Source organism: Herpailurus yagouaroundi, unplaced genomic scaffold (genome assembly GCF_014898765.1).
Source record: "Herpailurus yagouaroundi ecotype Mexico unplaced genomic scaffold, PumYag 100, whole genome shotgun sequence".
NCBI classification, from domain to species: Eukaryota; Metazoa; Chordata; class Mammalia; order Carnivora; family Felidae; genus Herpailurus; species Herpailurus yagouaroundi.
Genome location: NW_024412391.1, coordinates 32485033 through 32507050, shown reverse-complemented (window position 1 = coordinate 32507050; position 22018 = coordinate 32485033). Strand labels below are relative to the sequence as shown.

At 35.7% G+C, this 22018-nt stretch overlaps 1 protein-coding gene across 1 annotated transcript in view; it reads right to left on the bottom strand.

Annotated features, from left to right (window-relative positions):
- Positions 1-22018, bottom strand: part of IMMP2L (inner mitochondrial membrane peptidase subunit 2) — a 702214-nt gene that overhangs the window by 612646 nt on the left and 67550 nt on the right. The window contains exon 4 of the mRNA XM_040471579.1: positions 17244-17347. Within this exon, the coding sequence (XP_040327513.1) occupies positions 17244-17347 (104 nt within the window). The remainder of the gene's footprint in view (positions 1-17243; positions 17348-22018) is intronic.

Below are 22018 nucleotides of genomic sequence, written 5' to 3'. Positions count from 1 at the left end.
ACACACACACACACACACACACACACACACACACACACACACACACACAGAAGAATATTACTTGGTGATGACAGAGAATGAAGTCTTGCCATTTGCAACAAAGTGGATGGAACTAGAGTGTATTATGCTAAGCGAAATAAATCAGAGAAAGACAAATATTATATGACCTCACTCATGTGTGAAACTTAAGATACAAAGCAGATGAACATAAGGGAAGGGAGGCAAAAATAATATAAAAACAGGGAGATAAACCATAAAAGACTCTTAAATACTGAGGACAAATGGAGGGTTGCTGGAGGGGTTTTGGGTGGGGGGAAGGGCTAAATGGGTGATGAGCATTAAGGAGGACACTTGTTGGGATGAGCACTGGGTGTTATGTGTAAGCGATGAAACACTAAATTCTACTCCTGAAATCATTATTACACTACATGTTAACTAACTTGGATTTAAATTTAAAATAATAATAATAATAATAATAATAATAATAATAATAATAATAATACATACATACATACACAGCCCACATGGATAGTCCTGATCCAGGGAATGAATTCTGGATTGGAAGAAGACCAAAATTCAGAAAGACTCTGTCAGAATCGGCCCTTACAATGTATCTATCACATTAAGGTGAAGTTTATAAAGCAGTCACAAAGGACAACTTCATGACTGTGCAGTTTAAGAAGCTAAGGTCGTAACTAATTAGATGGCTTACTCAGGTCACCCATTTCATTCGAAGGAAAACCCAGGGAACTCACCCACAGGTTTGCTGCTATTATTTCACTTCTTGAGACATCAGTGAAAATTTAACAATTTGAATTTTAAAAAATAATAGTAGCTAAACTGTTATGTACGTCTCATTCTGTGCCACATCCAGTAAAATGACTACTTATAATAAAAAACATAATCTCCAAACACATTAAAATCATGACCTCAATAAACAGTTTCCTATGTTCACCAGCCAACCTATAACAATTTAAGGTATCTCAACCCAGGATTTGTTTTGCTTTTGTTTTACTTTGGGCATATATACACTCCAAAATTATTTCGACCTAATTCCACACTAATTTAAAAGACAGTATCACCCATTCAAGCATATACCTCTTAAAAAACAATAGTAAGAAAATGTAGTTGAACAAGTTCAAAGAATTTACTTCTCACTCCTGTGGCATTCCCCACCATTCACAAATGGTAACTCACTAAGACAACATGGTGCTCCTAATATACAATATTTATGGAAAGTTAAAAATTAAAAAGTCCAAAGTGTTGCTATAGTATATGATCATATACCATGTTTCAAATTCCAGCAACATTTCAAGTTCTATTCTGCCCAATGAAACCTTCAAAGATCATTCAACCACTCACTATGTTAAAGGTCAACCTCAATTTCAGAAGTACCAACCAGAAATAAATAACCAAAATCTCTGGCTGTAATTTCCTGAATACTCCAAGTTACTATGAATCTACTTATACTTCCTGTGTAAGAAAGGGCACATTAAGAAGGGGGAAAAAGTAAGAATGACATTTATTACATTTTCTTTTAATGCTAATTTTCCATGTGAAAACTGAAAAACAAACTCCTCACTTTAAACTGTACATAGCACTTAATTTAGTGAGATAGCTGAATAAGCTAATAACTGCCGAAATCATGATAGTTATTTTCTTCATAGTTATTGCTCCAAAACACAGAGCTAAAAAATGAAAACTAGATTATTTGATTAGACAGCATGTTTATTTCATTCTGTACACCCACCCTGTATTTATTTTAACAAATAAAACCACTATTGGTATTCTAAAATGTTATTGAGAGCAATAAAGAATTCCAGCTCCCACTTCCTGAATATCTGCTGCTATCTCAATGTATCACACAGATAAAAGACTGATGCAAACCTAGCATGGAGTTAGGCATGCACAGGGTGACTGTGAATTTCAAAGCAAGTTTTCTATTTTGATCTACAGGTTTTCAATTCTTTGCCTTGTTGTTTGTGACCCTTCTTCAAATGACGGGAGTTAGTATACTCATCCATTTCAAAGGTATTCCAAGCTGGACGCCCATATGGCAGCCTGCCCACTGGCTGCTGTTATTTCCTGAAAGTACAGATCCAGGTGTCATTTAAAGCTGAGCTGCAGCACATCCTGAGTAGAGTTTTCCAGTTTTCCTTCCTTGTATTTGCCATTTAGCTTACTACATAGTAAGCACTAAGTGTTTCACCATTATCCATTTTTAGTAAAGCATAAGCCAGCATGGTGTTCTGGAGGATTACCGCTCTGCAGTGCTGGAAGGCTGCCTCCCAGTGTTGGTGTTTATGTCAACCTACTTTATATTAAGAGTAAATGACTTAACAGTTGACGGTGAAGACATGTTATAAGTATCTGTGGTAGACTAAATATCAGGATTCTACACGTAATATTTTCTAGGCCTTCAATTTGACATCAAGCCTATAATTTGGTAGCAAGGATTTTTTATTCCCTTAACTCTCAAGGCATCACTGAAAGATAAGGTTGCTAAATTCAAAGATAGTCTTCCATTCTTTACTGCTGGTGGAAAACCCAGCCGTGTTGAGGGCTTCACTGGCACAGGCTAATATGCGATCTCGACATTGTAATGCTCATATGAGAACACCTTGTTCTGTATCAACAAACCTGTTCTCCACTTCCTCCATACACCTGTTCACACTTGCCTCAAAATTTTTATACATGCCATCTCTAAAACTCTCTTGCTGCTTCTCTGGTCCCATAGGCACCACCCCATCTTCAAAATCCAGTTTCAAATTCACACCTGTTTTTCTTTCAACTCCTCTTCCTTCAGTGATTCATTAGTGTGAGTATCCTATCAATGGTTTTTCACATGGCTCTATCAACCCATCACACACCACATGTCTTTGCCTCATCTCTGTGTTGATCAGTGATACACAAGGGTAGAAACTATGTGTCCATTTCTGTTGTGCCACATGACAACATTTACCACCAATGGCATGGTCTTAAACCAGATTACTTAATTAAAAAAAAAAAAAAAAAAAACACTTCTAAAGCCCTGGTCTGTAGTGGTCACCAATTTTCATGACACAAACACTCATACCAGAGCTGATTTTAAGTCATTAAATCCAGTGTTGGGAAGAAATGCATACAACTGACTTGGGAGCCAGTTCAAGCCACTGTATGATCTGGGCACAACTGGTGATTTAAAGAATATCAAGCTTCCCTTCTAATATGCCCACCTGCTACAATTTTGACAAGCTTCAAAAATATCTATTTTGTATTCCATCTTATTTAATGAATGTCTTATATATCCATACATCCATTCATCCATTCCCATGAAAGGAGGTACTTTGCCTTCTGATCTCTTTACTTTTCTAGCACAGTAGCTAGTTCTATGCCCAGAGTAATCACTTAGAAAATATGTGCCAAATGAGTAAGTTGTCAACATTTTCAAATATAATAAAATACCATGTAAGTATCCAGCAAATGCTATGATACATCTCATATCATAAAATAAATTTAATCTACACATGTGGAAAATAAAATAATCACAGAAAAAAGCAACTATCAAGTTAAGGGCTACCTTAGAAATTATTGAGTGCAACCCCTTCATTTTATTTAAAAAACAGAAACAAAAAAGTAGTCCACAGAAGTTAATTGACAAGTTAATTGACACACAATCCCTTAGTGCCAGAGAGAGCCTAGAACCCAGGTCTCTTGATAACCGGTCCAAATCTTTTCTGAGTAGACAATCATGATTGCCCCTTGGGTTGTTGCCTATTTGAGCTAATAGCCTGTTGAGAAGCTGCCAGTATTTTTAAAAGCAGACTTTTTCTTTGGTTGTCCACATTAATATACAATGCAGAACTATATATGATATAATATCTAATAAAAGAAAAGTCAAGCTAATTATAAGATTATCAGTCACCAAAAAAAGGCTATAATTATAAAAGATATTTCTGTATATTTCAGATGACCTTTTTCTCAACATAGCATCATAGAAGCAGAGATTAACCCAAATTCTATATCCATACCATCTTTAAATTTGGAATCATCTATGAACTTAATTATCTTCATTACTATTCTATCTGATGATTAGTAAAGGTCATGTAAAATTAGACCTTATATTGATTCCAGAAATGATAACCAAGATCTTCTAACAATTCAGAGGCCCAAGATACAAACTACAAAAATGGCCAATATTTTATCAACATCTTTATAAAATTTTAATAATTTACATATAGATAATTGGGTTAATCTGAGAAAAGAAAAATCTGCCTTTAGACAATATTTGGGATTTTTACCCATTTATGTTTTTAATAAAACCTGAACTGAGAAACCCTTATAGGAATTATAATTTCCTGTTCTGAATTTCTATGAATGGATCAATTAGGCTGACAGCCTCTAAACGTGTTCCTGTTGTCAAACAGTTGAGTACAGTAGAATCCAAATTTAAAGAATTGATCAATAGCAAAAAAAGAATATAGCTAAAATTACAGTATTTTAATGAATTACAGAGGATATCCCTCCCATGAGAAATTAGTTTTCTCCATTTCATTATTTGTTATCATTTAAAAATCTACATACAATAAATGTGCTCAAAAAAATCATACCACTCTGAAGATAACTAAAAACATCACTCCCTCCATTTCCAGAGTAAAAATGAGTATTCAAAGATAATTGCAGGAGGTTAAGTTCATTAGCCAATATTCCCCTAACACCTAAGGCAGTTTTCTGATTTCTTTTTTCCAGTATGATCTTATTACTGCCTAATTATCCATATTGCTTTCCTTCTTTTTTTGTTAAACTGAAATTCACTGAAGCAGTTTAACCTTGCACTTAGAATCATTAAATATACCCCCCTCCTTCACTGAAAATTGGCCTCTTTCTTTATTAACTGATTTCCCCCCTTGATTTATTACACATATTTTTTCTTTTTCTTTTTTCTTTTTTTTTTTTTTTTTTGGCAAATTTGGATCCATTCTGTTAATACATTTTTTTTACCTTCCTTCAACTCAATTAACACACTGTCACGGTAACCTAAACTTCCCTATTATTTCTTCAAGTTCTTATTGCACTTTAAAGAACCTCTGCTAGAATAATGAATTTTTAATAAACCTAAAATATTTTAATGATTCTTCTTTAATTCTATAATGAAATTTACAGGAGATGTACTACTCACACTGAAATGTTTCCTACTGTTTAGTTGTAGTACTCTACAGTAACTTTTCAGCAGTCCAAATACACAAATCTTTGCAATATAACTTATGACCTCTAAAAGCACAAAATGCCATATTACAATTATCATATCCATAGCCATATCAAACTGAGCCAGCTTCTCTGTCAGCAATTTCAACATCCATACAATTTTTAATAAAGTGAAACTTATATTTGTGGTGCCTTCAGTAAATATTAACCTGACCTCTGAATGTGAGTAAACCTGTCACTAGATTATGCAAGGAATAATCTTTCATAATATGAGTCATTGAGGCTTCTCATTGGTGGAAATAAACAGTTTCCAAAAAAAAAAAAAAAAAAAAGAAAAGAAAGAAAAAGAAAAGATTCCTGTTCCCTTCTTGGACAGCAACGTTTTCCTGAGCTCCAAAGCACAGATAAAGTTTGGTGGCTGTTGCTTTAAGCTCTTTCCCTTTCTTATCAGCCACAGCCACATTTCCCAGCAACCTCCAACTTCACTCACCAAAAACAGTGCCTTTTTTTAAATAAAAGGTAAAGAAAAATGAGATGGTAACTACCGACCTTGGATCGAATAAGGTCATGTTTAAGTTTTGATATTTCTTTCGCATTTCCCGGATCTAACCTATGAAAAAGAATATTGGACTCTCACGTTTTTTATAAGAACAAGTGGGCAGAGTGTTAACTGGTAGGAAGCACATCTTAAAGTAACAAAACAGAAATAACCAGAACAAGATTAAGTATTAGAGTCCTAGTAACACAGCTCCCAGCATAAATTATAAGGAGTAAAGAAATGTAAGATTTCTACAGGTTTCTTATTTTGAACGATTTTAAGCAAACAGGAAAGGATTTTGCTCTCACCCCCTGTAAAATACTCACATGCCAACTTTTAATTTCTCCAATTTCAATAATTTCCACTGAAGACATAACCTTAATAAACACAAATTCATTTGATGCCTTTGACCAATAGAGCCTTGGTGTTCAAAGTCTCCTTATCCATTGTAAAACTTCTGTTTAATGTGCCAACATGGCTTCTTTCAAAAATTTCAAATCGGTTTTGACTCCAGCTTCAAAAGTATGCAAAAGTATGCATTTTTCTGATATTCTGAGTCATTGATTCTTATATCCTGCTCTCTAAAACTATTGGCATACAATCTTAAATGGAAGAGAACCTTAGAGAGCAACCAGTCTATACCTCTTATTATGTAGATGTTAAAACTGACCCAAAGAGTAATTAAGATAACTGGTCTGAGGTCACTCAGCCAGTTAACAGGTAATACAGCTGAAAGGAGAGGCAAGATCTCCTGAAGCTTTGTCCTATATTTTGAACCAAGAAACTGGCAGATAGAGGCTGACATTTTATGTAAAAGAAAATAACTTTTAATCAGTCAAGTACCTAAATAAAATCAGTGTTTGCAAATGCTTAATAATCTTTTGTAAAAGTTCATTTCCTTATACATTTTAGGGTAGTAATAGAACTGTTTGTAACTTTTAATTGTTTACCACAATTTTCTACTAGCACTATAACAATTTTAAGCAAACTGAGGGGTTTGAAACAGCACCCATTCATTAACTCCCCATTCTCTAGGACAGAAGTCTGGCAGGTTTGGCTGGGTACTCTGCTTAGGGTCTCAGAAGACCAAAATCAAGGTGTTAGCTGCTCTGGGCCCTTATCTGGAGAATGGGAGAGAATCTATTTCCAGGCTTAAAAGGTTGGTGGAAAAATTCAATTATGTATGGTTATAGGACTGAGGTCCTGATTCCTTTGCTGGCCTCTGGCCAGAGGTTATTCTTAGCTCTTGCAGGCAGCAAGCTTTCCCCTGCTCACGGCCTCTAAATCTTCAAAGCCAGCAACACTGCTTCATGGCCTTATCGTGTTTGACTCTGACTTCTTCTACTACATCTCCCTCACTTCAGCCTCTGCTTTTAAAAACTCAGATGAGGGGCACCTGAGTGGCTCAGTTGGTAAAGCATCTGACTTTGGCTCAGGTCATGAACTCATAGTTTCTGAGTTCAAGCCCCCACGTAGGGCTCTGTGCTGACAGCTCAGAGCCCAGAGCCTACTCTGGATTCTGTGTCTCCCTCTCTCTCTATTCCTCCTCCACTCGCACTCTTTTTCTCTCTCTCAAAAATAAAGATTAAAAAAAAAAACTCATGTGATTAAACTGGGCTCACCTGGATGATCCAGGACAACCTCATTATTTTAAGGTCAACTGAAGGTCAACCTTAATTACATCTACAAAGTCCCTTTTGGCAATGCAAGGTCACATACTCATGGGCATATCTCATCATATTCACTGTACTGGGGATTAGGGTATAGAATCTTCTCAGAGACCACTGAGATTCACTGCCTATTATACTTAGCACCTATTTTATTAATGTAAACTTGAGGAAATGTGACTGGTTTTTTAACAGATCCATATTGTTCAAACTTTAACAAGAATGTAACTTTTTACCCCGAACATTACTGTTTACAGTAATGGCTCAGATCAGCCCTGCTTATGTCTAATGTGGACCCCTGTACGAATCACTGGGCCAGCTTCATAAGGATATGACCAGCACAGTCACACATGAGTGAGCTCAGACCAAATACTGGGCACTTAATGCTCTGCAGCTGCCATCTTAAAAGTCTTATTACCTTGAATTTGTTTTAGAAGTGAAGTCCAGTGGTGCCTGGGTGGCTTAGTTGGCTAAGCATCTGACTTTGGTCTAGGTCATGATCTCACAGTTCCTGAGTTCAAACCCCACATCAGGCTCTGTGCTGATAGCTCAGAGCCTGTACCCTCCTTCAGATTCTGTGTCTCCCTCTTTCTCTGCCCTTCCCCCACTCAGGGTCTGTCTGTCTGTCTCTCTCTCTCTCTCTCTCTCTCTCTCTCTCTCTTTCTCTCTCTCTCTTTCTCTCTCTCTCTCTTTCTCTCTCTCTCTCTCTCAAAAATAAACATTAAAAAAAATTTTTTTTAAAGAAGTGAAGTCTGATAGGACAATGAAGCATGTGCTAGGGGGTTATTGTCTGAAAAGGAGTTTATTTCTCTGTCATTTTTGAAAAATAATTCCAATAGGTATAAAATTCTAGGCTGGAACTTTTTTTTCCTTTAGAACTTTATAGATATCATTCAGTTATCTCCTATCTCCCATTGGTTAAGAAGCTAGCTATATTTTCCATTCTTTGAATATGTCTTCCCCCCACCCCTTTTCAAGATTTTTTTTTTCTTTGGATTTCAGTGGTTTGGCCACCATGTGCCCTAAATGTGGTTTTTTAAGGTCAACTGAAGGTCTGAACTTCATTGATTCTGTACCTTCATATCTTTCATAAGTTCTGGAGAATACTTTGTCTTTATTCACATAGTGCTTCCCCCACCCCATTCTATCTCCTCCTCTTCTGCTACTCCAATCAGATGGAAGTCAGCCTTTTGCACTATGTGCTATACATACTTCTTGTACCATTCACTGTATGTCACAATCTTCTATTCCTCCGTACTCAAGTCTAGATACTTTCTAAGTGACCTTTCACCCTGGTCACAAATCCTCTCCATAGTTATATCTAATTTGCTGTCAAACTCATCAATTGAGTTCTTGTCTTCAATTATATTAGTTTGCATTTCTAGAATTCCTTTTTAATTTTTTTATAAATTTTGATTCTCTGATGGAATTTTTCATCTTTTCATCAATTTTTAATATATTGATTATAATTATTTTCTGGCCCATATCTGATCAATCCAACAGCTAGATCAGTACAAGATTATTTCTAATGTTTATTGTTTCATTTTGTTTTTATCTTCTTTTATCTTCTGATATCCATGGTGATTTTTTTATGGAATGCCAACTGTTGGGTACAAAAACTTGTAGAGACTCTGCATGATGTCTCTTGCTTCTGGCAAAGACACACAGTTAAAGTAAAGGCAGGCCACATTAAAATCAGGATTGAGTTTCAGAGGCTACATCTCAATTTTTGTAAGTTATGGTTATTTCTAGTTCTCCCTCCCAGGATGTACCCTTCAAAGGTTCCAGGTAAAAGTATGGAATATTTTACTGGGGTCCTGACTCCTCCTCCTCAAACTCTGGTTTGACTCCTTAGCAATGTAAAACCGTCAAAGATTCTGCGCACCTCACCATCTTGGCTGCCACTCTTAGGCTTCTCAGTCTCATGGCCCGTGGTGCTTACAAAATGACAAATAACCCAAGGTCAAAAGTGGCACTGAATACAGGGTGCACCTCCATGTGTTTCTCTTCACTGGATCTTTGCCCTTTGATAGAGCTATAAAGCATGTCGATTTTTTTTTAATACAGCTTTCTGATGCTTCTCAGTAAGGGCCTTAGTTTGAAATGAACTAATCTATCACAGATGAAAATGGAAATCAGATATTGATTGATCTTAATGGCCTGTCTTTATACGTGTATCTGTATCTTATTGGTTCCAGAAGTATTTAAAACAGGTTAACCCTACCTATGTAACAGTTTATTTTTCTGAGTTACATGCACTGCTTGAAACCTAAATTGTCTGCTTCTCCAAAATTCTAATCATTTTTCTGCTAGAATTATTATTTAAACTTATATTCAAAATGCTTCTCCTTAACAGTTCAATCTAACTCCTTACATATAACATATAACGTGTATTTGGGAGCTCCTTCTTTATAAATGCTGTCCTGAACTTTTTTTTTTTAATAAAAGTCATAGTGTTCTCTGATACTAGATTTTTTTCACAATAAAAATAAAGACAGTTACAAACATAAATGCCTACTATTTCATAGAATGTTGCTTGCATAACTTTGTTCTTTGACAATTTCTAGTCATCTCTCAAAGGATATAAGATTTATGAAATGGGCTGAGCAGAAGCTATGGATATATCCTATAGTTACATTACCATAAAATCTCAATAACTCAAAACTGAAATTTATGATCACTGAAACATTTCTAAGCTATAATTTGTCTCAGAACTAAAGAAAATGTTTTATTGCACAATTAAATGTATAACAATTGTGTAGGCAGTTTATCCTACTCAAGAAAGCAAAGTGATACTAAGGACTACCTTGAAGGTATCAACTTTTTGTTTGCCTATGAGTAGCAGTTACAAAATCAGTTTAATCTATATCAAATAATAGCAATAATACTTACACTGTCTCATTTTTTAAAGTATCATCTGCAAATATACTTAGTAATGAATGCAAACTACTATGGGTAATTGAAAGTGCAAAAACTAAATTTCTCATCAAAATAAATTACAACCTGGATTTCATTCTCCACCATTTTTACAGTCAATTAATTAGAAGAAAGAAGAAGAAGGAGAAAGAAGGAGGAGGAAGATGAGAAGAAGGAGGAGGAGGAGGAGGAGGAAAGGGAGAAGAAGGAGGAGGAGGAGGAGGAGGAGGATGAGGAGGAGAAAAGAAATTCAATCCTCCTTATAGAACCTTTCCTTAAAAGTCATGGTCTTGGGGCACCTGGGTGGCTCAGTTGGTTGAGCATCTGACTTTGACTCAGGTCATAATCTCACAGTTCACAAGTTCAAGCCCCACATAGGGCTCTGTGCTTACAACTCAGAGCCTGAAGCCTGCTTTGGATTCTCTGTCTCCCTCTCTCTCTGCCCCACCCCCCACCTTGCTTGTCTCTGTCTCTTTCTCTCAAAAATAAATACACATTAAAAAAATTTTAATAAATAAATAAAAATAAAAGTTGTGGTCTTTTTAAATTTGTGTTCCTGAAACATACAATATTACGTACAAACTCAGAAAAATATTTGGCTACAAACAAAAATTAAAAATGAGCACAGATTTAATAGATAAGCATCCACAATTATATTCTTCCAGCTCAACAGATAACTGGCTTTTAATACAATTATGGGTCATTATACAGTATTATCATTGCTCTAAGTATTTGTTCAAAACCTGAATTTGGTTTTTTAGCAGATTCCAATTAATTTACCTTCATGGATCAAGGGATCTTTAAAGATTTACAAGTACTCACGACACAAAGGAACTAGCACCTTTCATTTTTTTTTCAAAGGCTCTATTCTATTTCATCTATTTCCCTGGCTGAAATCTTCATAACTCTTTGCTAACATTCACTGCTAGAGCTGTCACCATCATAGTGGCCATCTGTCAGAAAGTGGTAATTAGTTTAGCATGTCACAAAACAGCTGTGGAAATTGTATGTACACTATATGTTTATAATAATGTCTTATTTCTATTAATGAAGAGACTACCTTTCGTGAATAACTATATCATAAATTTCATTACAGAAATGGGGATAAATGATAGATGTAGAGATATTAGGGCCTAATTGGCTTCTTTGCTGAGAATAAGTAGTGTCCTCAACCAAACCACAACCGCAATATATAGAGGCTTTATAGTTGGAAGGTTAAGAACATAGGATTTGATAAAAGGCACTTTAAAACTTTGCTCTTCCAATGACTGTTTGTCCTTAAGCAAATTACTTAACCTCTCTATACCTCACTGTTCTCATATATAAAATAGGAATAACAGCAGTACCTACTTGTAGAGGGTGGTTAAAATAAGAACTCAATAAAATTGAATACAGAACTCTTGGCCCAGTGACAGGAAAACAATAAAGTCAATACATATTAAAAGCTGTAGTGGGGGTGCCTAGCTGGCTGAGACAGTTGAGTATGTGGCTCTTGATCTTAGGGTTGTGATTTCGAGCCCCACACTAGGATTGGAACCTACTTAAAAAAAAAAAAAAAACAAACCTGTTGTGGATACAGGACACAGGTTTTCTCTCTCTCATAGATCTGTATGTCTTTTTTTCTTTGTCTTTGGACCTGATCACCCCAATACTCTCACCAACACAAAGTGTTTAGCTATATTTGGGAGTCTGCCTTTGCTTCATAGCAACTAACTTAGTATTTTTCCACCCCAGACTTTAGGATCTCACATTAGCTCACCTTAGACACACTCCAGGAAAGTAGCATGGTTGATGGAAAAGGTTTAGACACAGTGTTGTCTGTCCAACAGAAACAGAGTGTGTGTGTCACATGCGTAATTTTGAATTTTCTACTTGTCATGTTAAAAAAAAAGAAAAAGAAACAGGTTAAGTTAATTTGAATAATGTATTTTATTTGGCTGAAGATATCTAAAATATTACTATTTTAACAAGTGGCAGCAACCACTTTGGCTGCTCAATAGCCATATTTGCCTGCTATATGGGAGAGGACAGGTTCAGAGTCAAGGAGACCTAGATTTGCATTCTGGCTCTGCTATTTACTTGCTAAACCTCATTTTCATTGTATTAAAAATAACTATCTCCAGATATTGTTAGGAAAATTAAGTAAAAATGGCATACACAAAGTACTTAGCACAATGCCTGATATATAGAGGTACTCATGAAATGAGAATTTCCCCACCCTAACCTTCTACTCTAGAACTGAACATGGGTTCAATGTAATACCATCCATGATCTAGCCTTAGTTCCTTCTCTTCTATCTCTACTATAAATTTTAGCCTCTCCCCACCTTCATGACTCTTCCTCCTGGCTTCCTAGCAGCAGTAAATGTGACTGTGTGGACTTTCAGAAGCCATAGAGTCTCTTAGTCATGACCCAAGTATGTGGTCCTAAGGAACCAAATTGACTTATATGCCTGAAAGTTTCCTTCTCTGACCTGTCTAATCCACCTCTCCAGCTCTTACCACTGCCAGAGCTTCCCCAGCAACTGCCATCAACAACAGTGCTTCTCCAGTGGAACATATATTGACCCCAACATTTCTAATGGTAAGGATTTTCCAATAAAATAACTGGCAAGGACCCTTCAAATGTGTCAAGCTGAAAGAAAGAAGGAAAGAAAGAAAGAAGGAAAGAAAGAAAGAAAGAAAGAAAGAAAGAAAGAAAGAAAGAAAGAAAGAAAGAAACAGGAAGGAAGGAAGGAAGGAAGGAAGGAAGGAAGGAAGGAAGGACGGACGGACTATCACAGATCGAGGAGACTAGAGAGACATAAAAAATAAAAATGAAATATGGGATCTTGCATAGGATCTTGGTGTAGAAAAAGGGCATTAGTGGGAAAACTGGTGAAACTCACATAAGGTCTGCAATTAGTTAATAGTACTATGTCAAGGTCAACTCCTCATCTCAATAATTGTACCATGGTAGTGTACAATGTCAATTTAAGGGAGGATAAGATGAATAGTCTGAGGATCTAATGGATAACACGGTGACATACTACACATACTGTATAACTATATAACTGAACATACTGTATAACTGAAATTTGCTTAGAAAGTAGAACTTCAAGATTCACACACACACACACACACACACACACACACACACACACAGTAAATATGTAAGGTAATGGATATGTTAGTTAATTCAGTGGGGGAGAATCCTATCACAATGTATACATATATCAAATCATCCCATTGTACACTTAAATACCACAATTTTATTTGTCAATTACACCATCAATAAAGCTGAAAAAAATAATAAAGTTATATGGGAACTCCCTATACTACTTTTACAATCTTTCTTGAAGTCTAATACCTTTCAAAATAAAAAGCTAAAAGACTTTTAAATGTGGTTATTTGAAACTTTATCATGAAGGAACTTCTGTCCTGATGCATTTGTTAATTGATATATCACTGTAAATACGCTACTTATGTTAAGCCTATTGAGTAAGGCCATCACACAGGTTAATGAAAAGTCAATTCCAAGGTATAGAAAATCCACCTTAATCACCACTGTTAGTTTGCAAATCCACTAAGAGAGTATGATGTCACCTACATACACTCAGTAATACTCAGGACTTGATGACAGGAAATAATGTTTTATGTGACAAGTAATGTTATTAAATAAATATACCTTTTGATTTAACATTACTGAATAACATGCTTAAACATTAGCTCCACTGAGACCTACTTTTCACATAAAGAAAGTGACAGGAAAAGATAAGAGATGCAGAGAAGCATATTCTAATATGTACCCCTCAGATCTTCCATGCTTTAGGGAACAACCTTGGTCAGTGAGCTCTGAACAAAACCCCCGGCAATAGAAAAGTCTGTTCTGCTACAGTATGTGTTTCCCTAACATGAATTAGCTCATAGGCAATATGAACAATGGGTTTCAGTATAAAGCAGAAGCTGCACTGGTTTATCATTAGTGCATTGCCTCGCTAATAGAAACTGAAGGCTAAGTATACTAACAGCAGTAAGCCAGGAATTACACATTCAGTTCTTCTCGTAGAAGTGCTTATTGCAAGGTTAACCCTAATCGTTGTTCAAAAAATAGAAAGAAAGAAAGAAAGAAAGAAAGAAAGAAAGAAAGAAAGAAAGAAAGAAAGAAAGAAAGAAAGAAAGAAAGAAAGAAAGAAAGAAAAAGGAAGGAAGGAAGGAAGGAAGGAAGGAAGGAAGGAAGGAAGGAAGGAAGGAAGGAAGAAAGTCGACTAGTCAGTCAGTAAGTAGGTAAGTAAGTAAAATAACAATGAACAATGAGCAGAGGATACATCTCTGGTATCAGTGCACTTTGTACAAAGCTTGCAATCTTTTCTCTAGTTGTAACTTCTGATGAAAATGTCCCTCTGCCCTTGAGTACGTAGACAAGCTCAACCCTTTCTTACACAGCCTTCCATCAAGGCATCTTCAGCCATTTGGTTCTAAATAAATCCTACATCTACTGCAATGTTTACTTATTAAAAAAGTCATGTATTTTAAACGACACTAGCACTTTTACTGAATTGTTATTGTTTTCATTAGTGCTCTAGTTACAAAGCTGCCTAAGCCCTACTACTTTATGAAATTGCATACTGCAGTTTTCCAGAAATGCATATATAATATTATAATTAAAATGCCATATTTCTGCACCCACTAAATGTATAAAATGCTGTCCCGGGATTTTTTAAAATATAAATTATCATACTACCTTGTTTCCAAAGATTATTTGTATATCAGTGAAATTTGTTATATCAATCTGCAAACAAAATGACAAACTACATTTTAAATTTAGCCCTAATTCGAATTTAGTCACCCATTTCTTATGAGTCACATATTTTTCAAATAGATAGAGTGTTCTGATACAGTAATGATAATTAACATCTAAGTTAAAATCAGACTGGTACATTTTGTAAGAAAAGCAAATATCCAGTGTTGCCATGAATTAAATATATATTAATGAACATAAATCAAACCAACATCAATCTTTGCAAATGAAGCAGTCTATAAAATGCATACAAATATAAGGACATTTAGAAAGCATTTTTGCTCATAAAACAAAAAGCAGATTTTAAATAATGTCTTTTACATAGTATAACATCATGCTAAAAAAGAATTTAGCAAAAGACTTTTTGTTTCTTTCTCACGAAAAAATAACAATCATTGCTTAATGATTATTTGTTGTTAAATAATTAATACCAATCACTAAGCATTATTTTATGTAAATGGCTCCTGCTAGCAATAAGCATTATGAAAGAAAATTTGCGTTATTTGTACATAATAGAGATACAGCACATAATTAACTCATTAACAATATAGTTCAGCCAAAGTAGTTATAATTTATTATGTCAATGCCAATTCGAATGTACTATTTTCAAATTAATTTATATAATAAATATCAATTAGTTTAATATTTATATAAGAGAATACTGCTCTCTTTTTCACATAGTCCACAATATGGTAGTGTACTTTTATGGACCCATGCAACCCTGAATTTCAAGGAGCCCTTTTTTTTCCAATTACCTATTCAAATTTACTTGCTTAGGGATAGTCAGCATGTTTCTCACGGAAAAAAAAAAAAAAAAACCCTGCACAACTGTCTGCTTATAGTGTGACCTCTTTCACTTGGGTGGGTATCCTCTCCATCACCGACTAAGTGAGAATGTAACCTTGTCAAACCAAAGGCAAAAGAATAATGAGCACACAACAGGCTAACCCAGCATGGAAAAGGTTGTTAAGGAGGTTGCAAAAAAAGTACTCTGAATGACAAAATAAAAAGCGTAGGTTAATATTAAAGAAAGCTCTCAAGAACATGAGAAGCATTTAATCCCCATCCTTGGATGTATGCCATACAAAACTCTGCTTGAATGTATTTATTTTATTAATTACTAACCAGATTTAGTTAATATGTTTTAAAATGAATCCTGATGAAACAGGCTCGAAGGAGACACATTTATGAAACATCTATTTCCACAAACCATTAGCCAAAGGTGAAGTATGAACAAGTAGATCATGTTTTGCTTTTACCACACAATTATAAATTCTCATCCAACAAAAAACAATCTTTCCAATTCAAAAACCAGAAATATAAATTGGAAGTCTTCTCAAAATGCCAGGATATTACTATCATTAAAACAAATGATAGTAACTGCTACATTAATTGCTACCCCAATGCACTAACTACCATAACAGGGAGTCATATTAAAACATTTTTATAAGTAGCTGAAACCAGAAGACATCAGGCAAGTTCTGTTACAGTCTTCTCAGTATGAATTTACTTCTAAAACAAACAAACAAATCTCAAATCTAAACCATCCAAGCATGTACTGGGACTATGTATTATATCACTGCGTCAGTTATACACACTTTGACATTCTTTTTCTACATTAAGATTGGAATGAAATTTTTGTTCCTGACCAGTCATAGTACTTTAGCAGAGAAACAGTGCCACCTTTTGGTCCCAGACAAAAGCCTCCAAACTGCCTTATTTCCATTCAATTACTAATACATAAAAATGTCACTGAATTTCATGTCACAATTATCATCTTCTAGAAATATTGTGTACCTACACAAACTAATAAAAATGAAAGTAATAAAAGAGTTGCTTCCAAGATGCAAAATTTCAAAATAATCCAAACCAACACCAAATACAAGTACTCTGGACCATCAACATAATTTCTGATCCACATTTCATTAGAAACATTTTACCAAATTCACATATCTCAATCAACTGATATATTTTAGATATAAAAGAAAAATCCTTGTTTACAGCATTGTTACATTTCAAAAATGGTTTTTAAAAATATATAGTTAAAATGTACCTATTAATTTAATAATTGGCAAAGATAGTCACAGCAAATTACCAGTTAAATTAGACAATTATAAATAATTTTATATAAAAATAAAGAATGTTTCTGATTTACTTACACCAATGACACAATGTCACCACGTTGTACTTCAAAATTCCTCACTTTCCAGTGGTTCAAAAGCACTACATCAGATGATTGGCTCCCCCCAGGATTCAAAGAAGGCTAAAAAATAAGGAGAAAGAGACACATCTATCATTTGTATTTTTCAATCTTCATGGTTCCTTGCACTTCATAGCTCTAGTGCAGTGCAATAAAACATTTCTAATATAGTAGCTTTCAATAAATTGCTGTTCTAAAGTAACTGCCAATGATGAGTTTTCAAAAAGACTCATCGGTATTCTTCACAGGTGAACCTGGGGTGGGGGGAGGGGGAGGAAATACATTACCAATACTTATTTGAAAGGAAAATGTGCTAGATATTCAAATCTTTACTAAGCTCCAGCAAAGACGTATGAAAAGCTTTAAGAAGGATTAAAAAAAAAAAAAATGACGAAGAAGTGAACCAAACCTCCCAATGGAATATTCAGATGGGATCTAATTCCACAGTAGGGCACATCACTGTTCCATTTGCGGAAAAGCAGAAATTATCTCCAATCAACCAGGAAAACACCCACATGAAGAAAAGAAGGGAGCAGAAGAAACAGGGGATGGAACAATCATGGTACATATGGGAATTTCCCACTCTGACCTCTCTTTTCTAGAGAGAAGAGGGAGTAAGGGTTGTGGTCCCAGTTTAAACCTGATAAATGACCTTCATTCTAGGATTCAGATGATTCTAGATGTGCCTCAGGATCGATAGGGAAAAAAATTGAGACACATTTTGTGAGGAATTCATCTCAAGGTCAGGAACTGTCTAGGCATAAAAATTTGATTGAGGAACCATGAAGCCAGCAGGCCTGTCACTTGGACAGGGGTGCTGAAACAGCCAGGGGATAACAAGTCTGAAACCTGAGGTGGGAAGAGTGAAAATGAGAAAAGAAAAAGAAACAACTAGGAGAGCTTTCTCACCATGGACTCTCCAGGGTCTCTGAGAACGCCATGAGGGGAAACTGCAGTTTCTGCGGTTGTGGGAAAGGGCCAAACAAACCACAGCCGAGCCTCTCCATCTTCACTGACAGTGGCAGCAAGAGGAGACAGAGCCACAGCAGCCACGGCAGGAGCCAGGAAGGCCGTGGATGCCAGACCACAGCCAGCCGCAGGAGCAGTAGTGATATACTCTTTTTCAGAGATCCCTGAAATTACTTGAAGATTTCTACAAAGCAGATGTGGGCAAAGCTATAGAAGTTTTGTGTGGGGACAATTATCATGATCTTATTTTGGACTACCCAGGGGTTTTTTTGTGGCCAAAATATATTGGTTATTTTTGAAGATCTCAAACACTCCCACAGCTTCTACCAACTCCTTTATGTGATAATGCCTAAATATCTCTATCTTTAGTTTTGAATTCCAGCTACTCATTTCATTTAACGATCTTACGTAAAATTCAACATGATTAAATGGACTTTGTCATGATTTCTTACCAAAAAAGGTTTTCTTCCTTATTTTCTTACATCTTATTTACCTTTTCCCAGTCAACCAGCTTAAAATCTTAGTTATCTTTTTACTTCATATTTAACCAGTCACCAAGGTAAGGAGGTTTTTTGTTTTTTTTTTTTTTTCCTTCACAATATCTTTCATTTATGGCCCATCTTTTCTCTTCCCTCTCCCTTCATCATACTTCAGGCACCAATTATCATATAACTCACCATGTATCTACACTAATCAGTCTTTCACTTTCAACTCAGTCATTCACTTCACTTCAATCATTCCTTAATGATTCCATTTCTTTTGAGCTAAATGATCTTGAGCAACTTACTTAACTTTATTATGCTTCGATTTCCTTAGTGGTAAAGTGATGATAGTTAGTAACTTACCTAATCAATAATAGTACACAAGAATAGCCAGTAGTCACTGAGGGCTCACCATGTGCACTGTTCTATTAATAAGAGCCAGACATACTGAGTGCAAGGCACTGTTCTAAGAGCTTTACAAGTTTTAACTGACTTGGTGAAATCATTCACTCAAAGTTTATAGAACAGTTCTTAACCCATAGTCAAGCTCTCAATAATCCCTATTATTGGTAATACTACATCACAATTTTAATGAAAGGTAGTTTTGAATCCTTTCCCAGGTTCCTCCTCTGGTTCCACTCATAATAAGGAACAGAGCTGATGTAGTAGGATGAATCCTGGGGGCTTTTGGGGTCATGTGCTAGGGAACGCTTTTGCCATCACACAGTAGGGTTAGATTAAAAATTCGCCTTTCTGGGGTACCTGAGTGGCTCAGTAAGTTGACCTCCCGGCTCTTAATTTCGGCTCAGGTCATGATCTCATGGTTTGTGAGACCAAGTCCTGCTATCAGCACAGAGACTATTTGGGATTCTCTCTCTCTCTCTTTCTCTCTCTCTCTCTCTCTCTCTCTCTCTCTCTCTCTCTCTCTCTCCCCTCCCCCCCCCCCCCCCCCCCCTCCCCCCCCCCAGCTCATGCGTGCACACTCACTCTCTCTCAAGACAAATAAGTAAACTTAAAAAAATTCATCTTCCATAAGGGTTCAATCTCTCTCATTCATATTCTCTGTCTTTGAGTTCAGTACCTTGCAAGTCCCTTTCCCTTATTTCTTTGTATTTTTCCTCCTATACCACATGGTATAATAAATGTGGCCTAGGGGGACACCATCTGAACCCCAAAGAGAAAATCTCCTTCCCATTGCATTTTCATTGAGTTTGTTTCTTTTTTTCACCATCAGATTAGTGAAGAACAAAAGTGATTTAGTAATTTCTGACTGCTCTTCCTCATTCCCTTTTGTTGGTGTTTTTCAAAAGTTTGTGACCACCGTTCATAATGAGAAACATTTTACACACATGAACAAATACATAATTCTGAACAAAATTTCACAAAACAATAATTACCTTTACTACATACACCCTGATATTTTTTATTCTCTCCTAATCTGTTTTTAAAATCCTATCTATAACCAACCATATTAAGTTCACATCCACTATGTTGATTTTATAACCTACTAATAAATTGCAATCCACAGCACAAAACTCATAGCTTTAGACAATTCTTCTTCAACCATTATGCCATGAAGTTTGCATTTTTCCAGAATTCTACCTTTAGCCCATTCATTCCTGCTTTTAATTTTTTTCTCTGAAAAATCTAATCAATATTCTCAGTTGCGAATACCATCCATATACCAATGACTCCTACATGCATAGTCCTAAATCACTTCCTCCTCTATACTCAATTCATAGCACTTCACACTACAACACTTACATATTGTAATGTAATTTTTGTTTACCTGACCCTACAACTAAGCAGGAAGCACATTTTATCACTATTGTAACCCCCAGTTAGATTTATACTCCAACACCAACTACTTTTCTGAGATTCTAGCACATAGCTCTATGTGGTTGCTGGGCATCTCATCTGATCAAGTCATTCTCCTACTTTAAATCCTTCACTAACTTCCCAACACTACCAACATGACTGGCTTCAAGATCTAAATCAAGAAACACATGATCTGCAGGACCCATTCAATCCCCACCTGCAGAGTTCCTATAGGTTAAATTAAACCACAAGTAGGTTATCCACTGACACTTTCAAGGCATCATATAAGAAAATATTTCTGCCTGCAATGTTGTCCCCTTTTCCCACCTTGTGCCATCTGGTTAACTCATACAACAAAACAATATTTGAGTCTCATGAGGCAAGGTCACAGCAATTATTTCCTAATAACCCTCATCTCTCCTTCTCCCCATTTCCATCTTCAGTCTCCATTAGGTGAGCAAAACTCTCAAGTTTTTCATCACAAACTGTGATCATTTCTATCACAGCATATTTAAATGTGCATTGTAATTATTGTCTTGTCTGTCTTCCCAAGAGCCTATAAGCCTTTTGAGGATATGTTGTTTCTTATGTCTGTGTTCTTAACACCCAGGCACATAAGGTGATTAATACTTTTCAGCAGAAAGAATTTAAAAAAAATCAATTAATAAAATTCCTAAAAATTTCCCAAATTAACATGCCCAGAAGAGAGATGATTTCGACTCCAGCTCCCAATTATACTTCTGCATCCCCCTCCTTAGTTAACAGTATCACCATTCACCTTGCTCTCCAGACTAAAATACTCTTGAGTCAACCTCAATTTCGTACTCTCCCTTTGGGTCTCCCATCATCTGACTGTCCCTCTGCCCAGAAAACCTTTTCCCTACTTGGAAAATTCTACTTATCTCTCAAAGGACTGCTTGGATGGTGACTTTTCTCTGTGAAGTCTTAAAAAAAAAACCTGAAATTTCCTTGTAGAAAATAGGAAATTTACATCCTGGTGCTCCAAGGCCAAGGACAGAAGAATCCCCATAGATGCAAATCTTGACACCAGGAATCATCTTTCCCTTACAGAATCAGTCATCAACCAGCTTTTCTAACTCCAGTTGTTAGAACCAAAAGGTAATGAGTTATAAACAAAAAATCTATGTAGGGGAAAAAATCCCAGAAGGAAGCATGTCTAATTTCAAACAGTAAAATATTAGAATCATCAGTCGACACCTAGAAGACCTTGCCTGATTTTATAAAGTAAACAACAGAATTTTCTTTTATCTTTCCTCTCCTCTGCAAGGTTAAATTTATTCATCCCCCATCTGTGCTCCCTTAACTATTTAGCTTAACTTCAATGATAGTTCTTAAAACCTGGTTATAGGTATCTGCCTACACATATGACTCTTTCACTCAACTGTAAGCTTTCCAATTGCAGAAATCATGTCTCACCCATGTTTGTACGCCCAGAAAAAGGGCT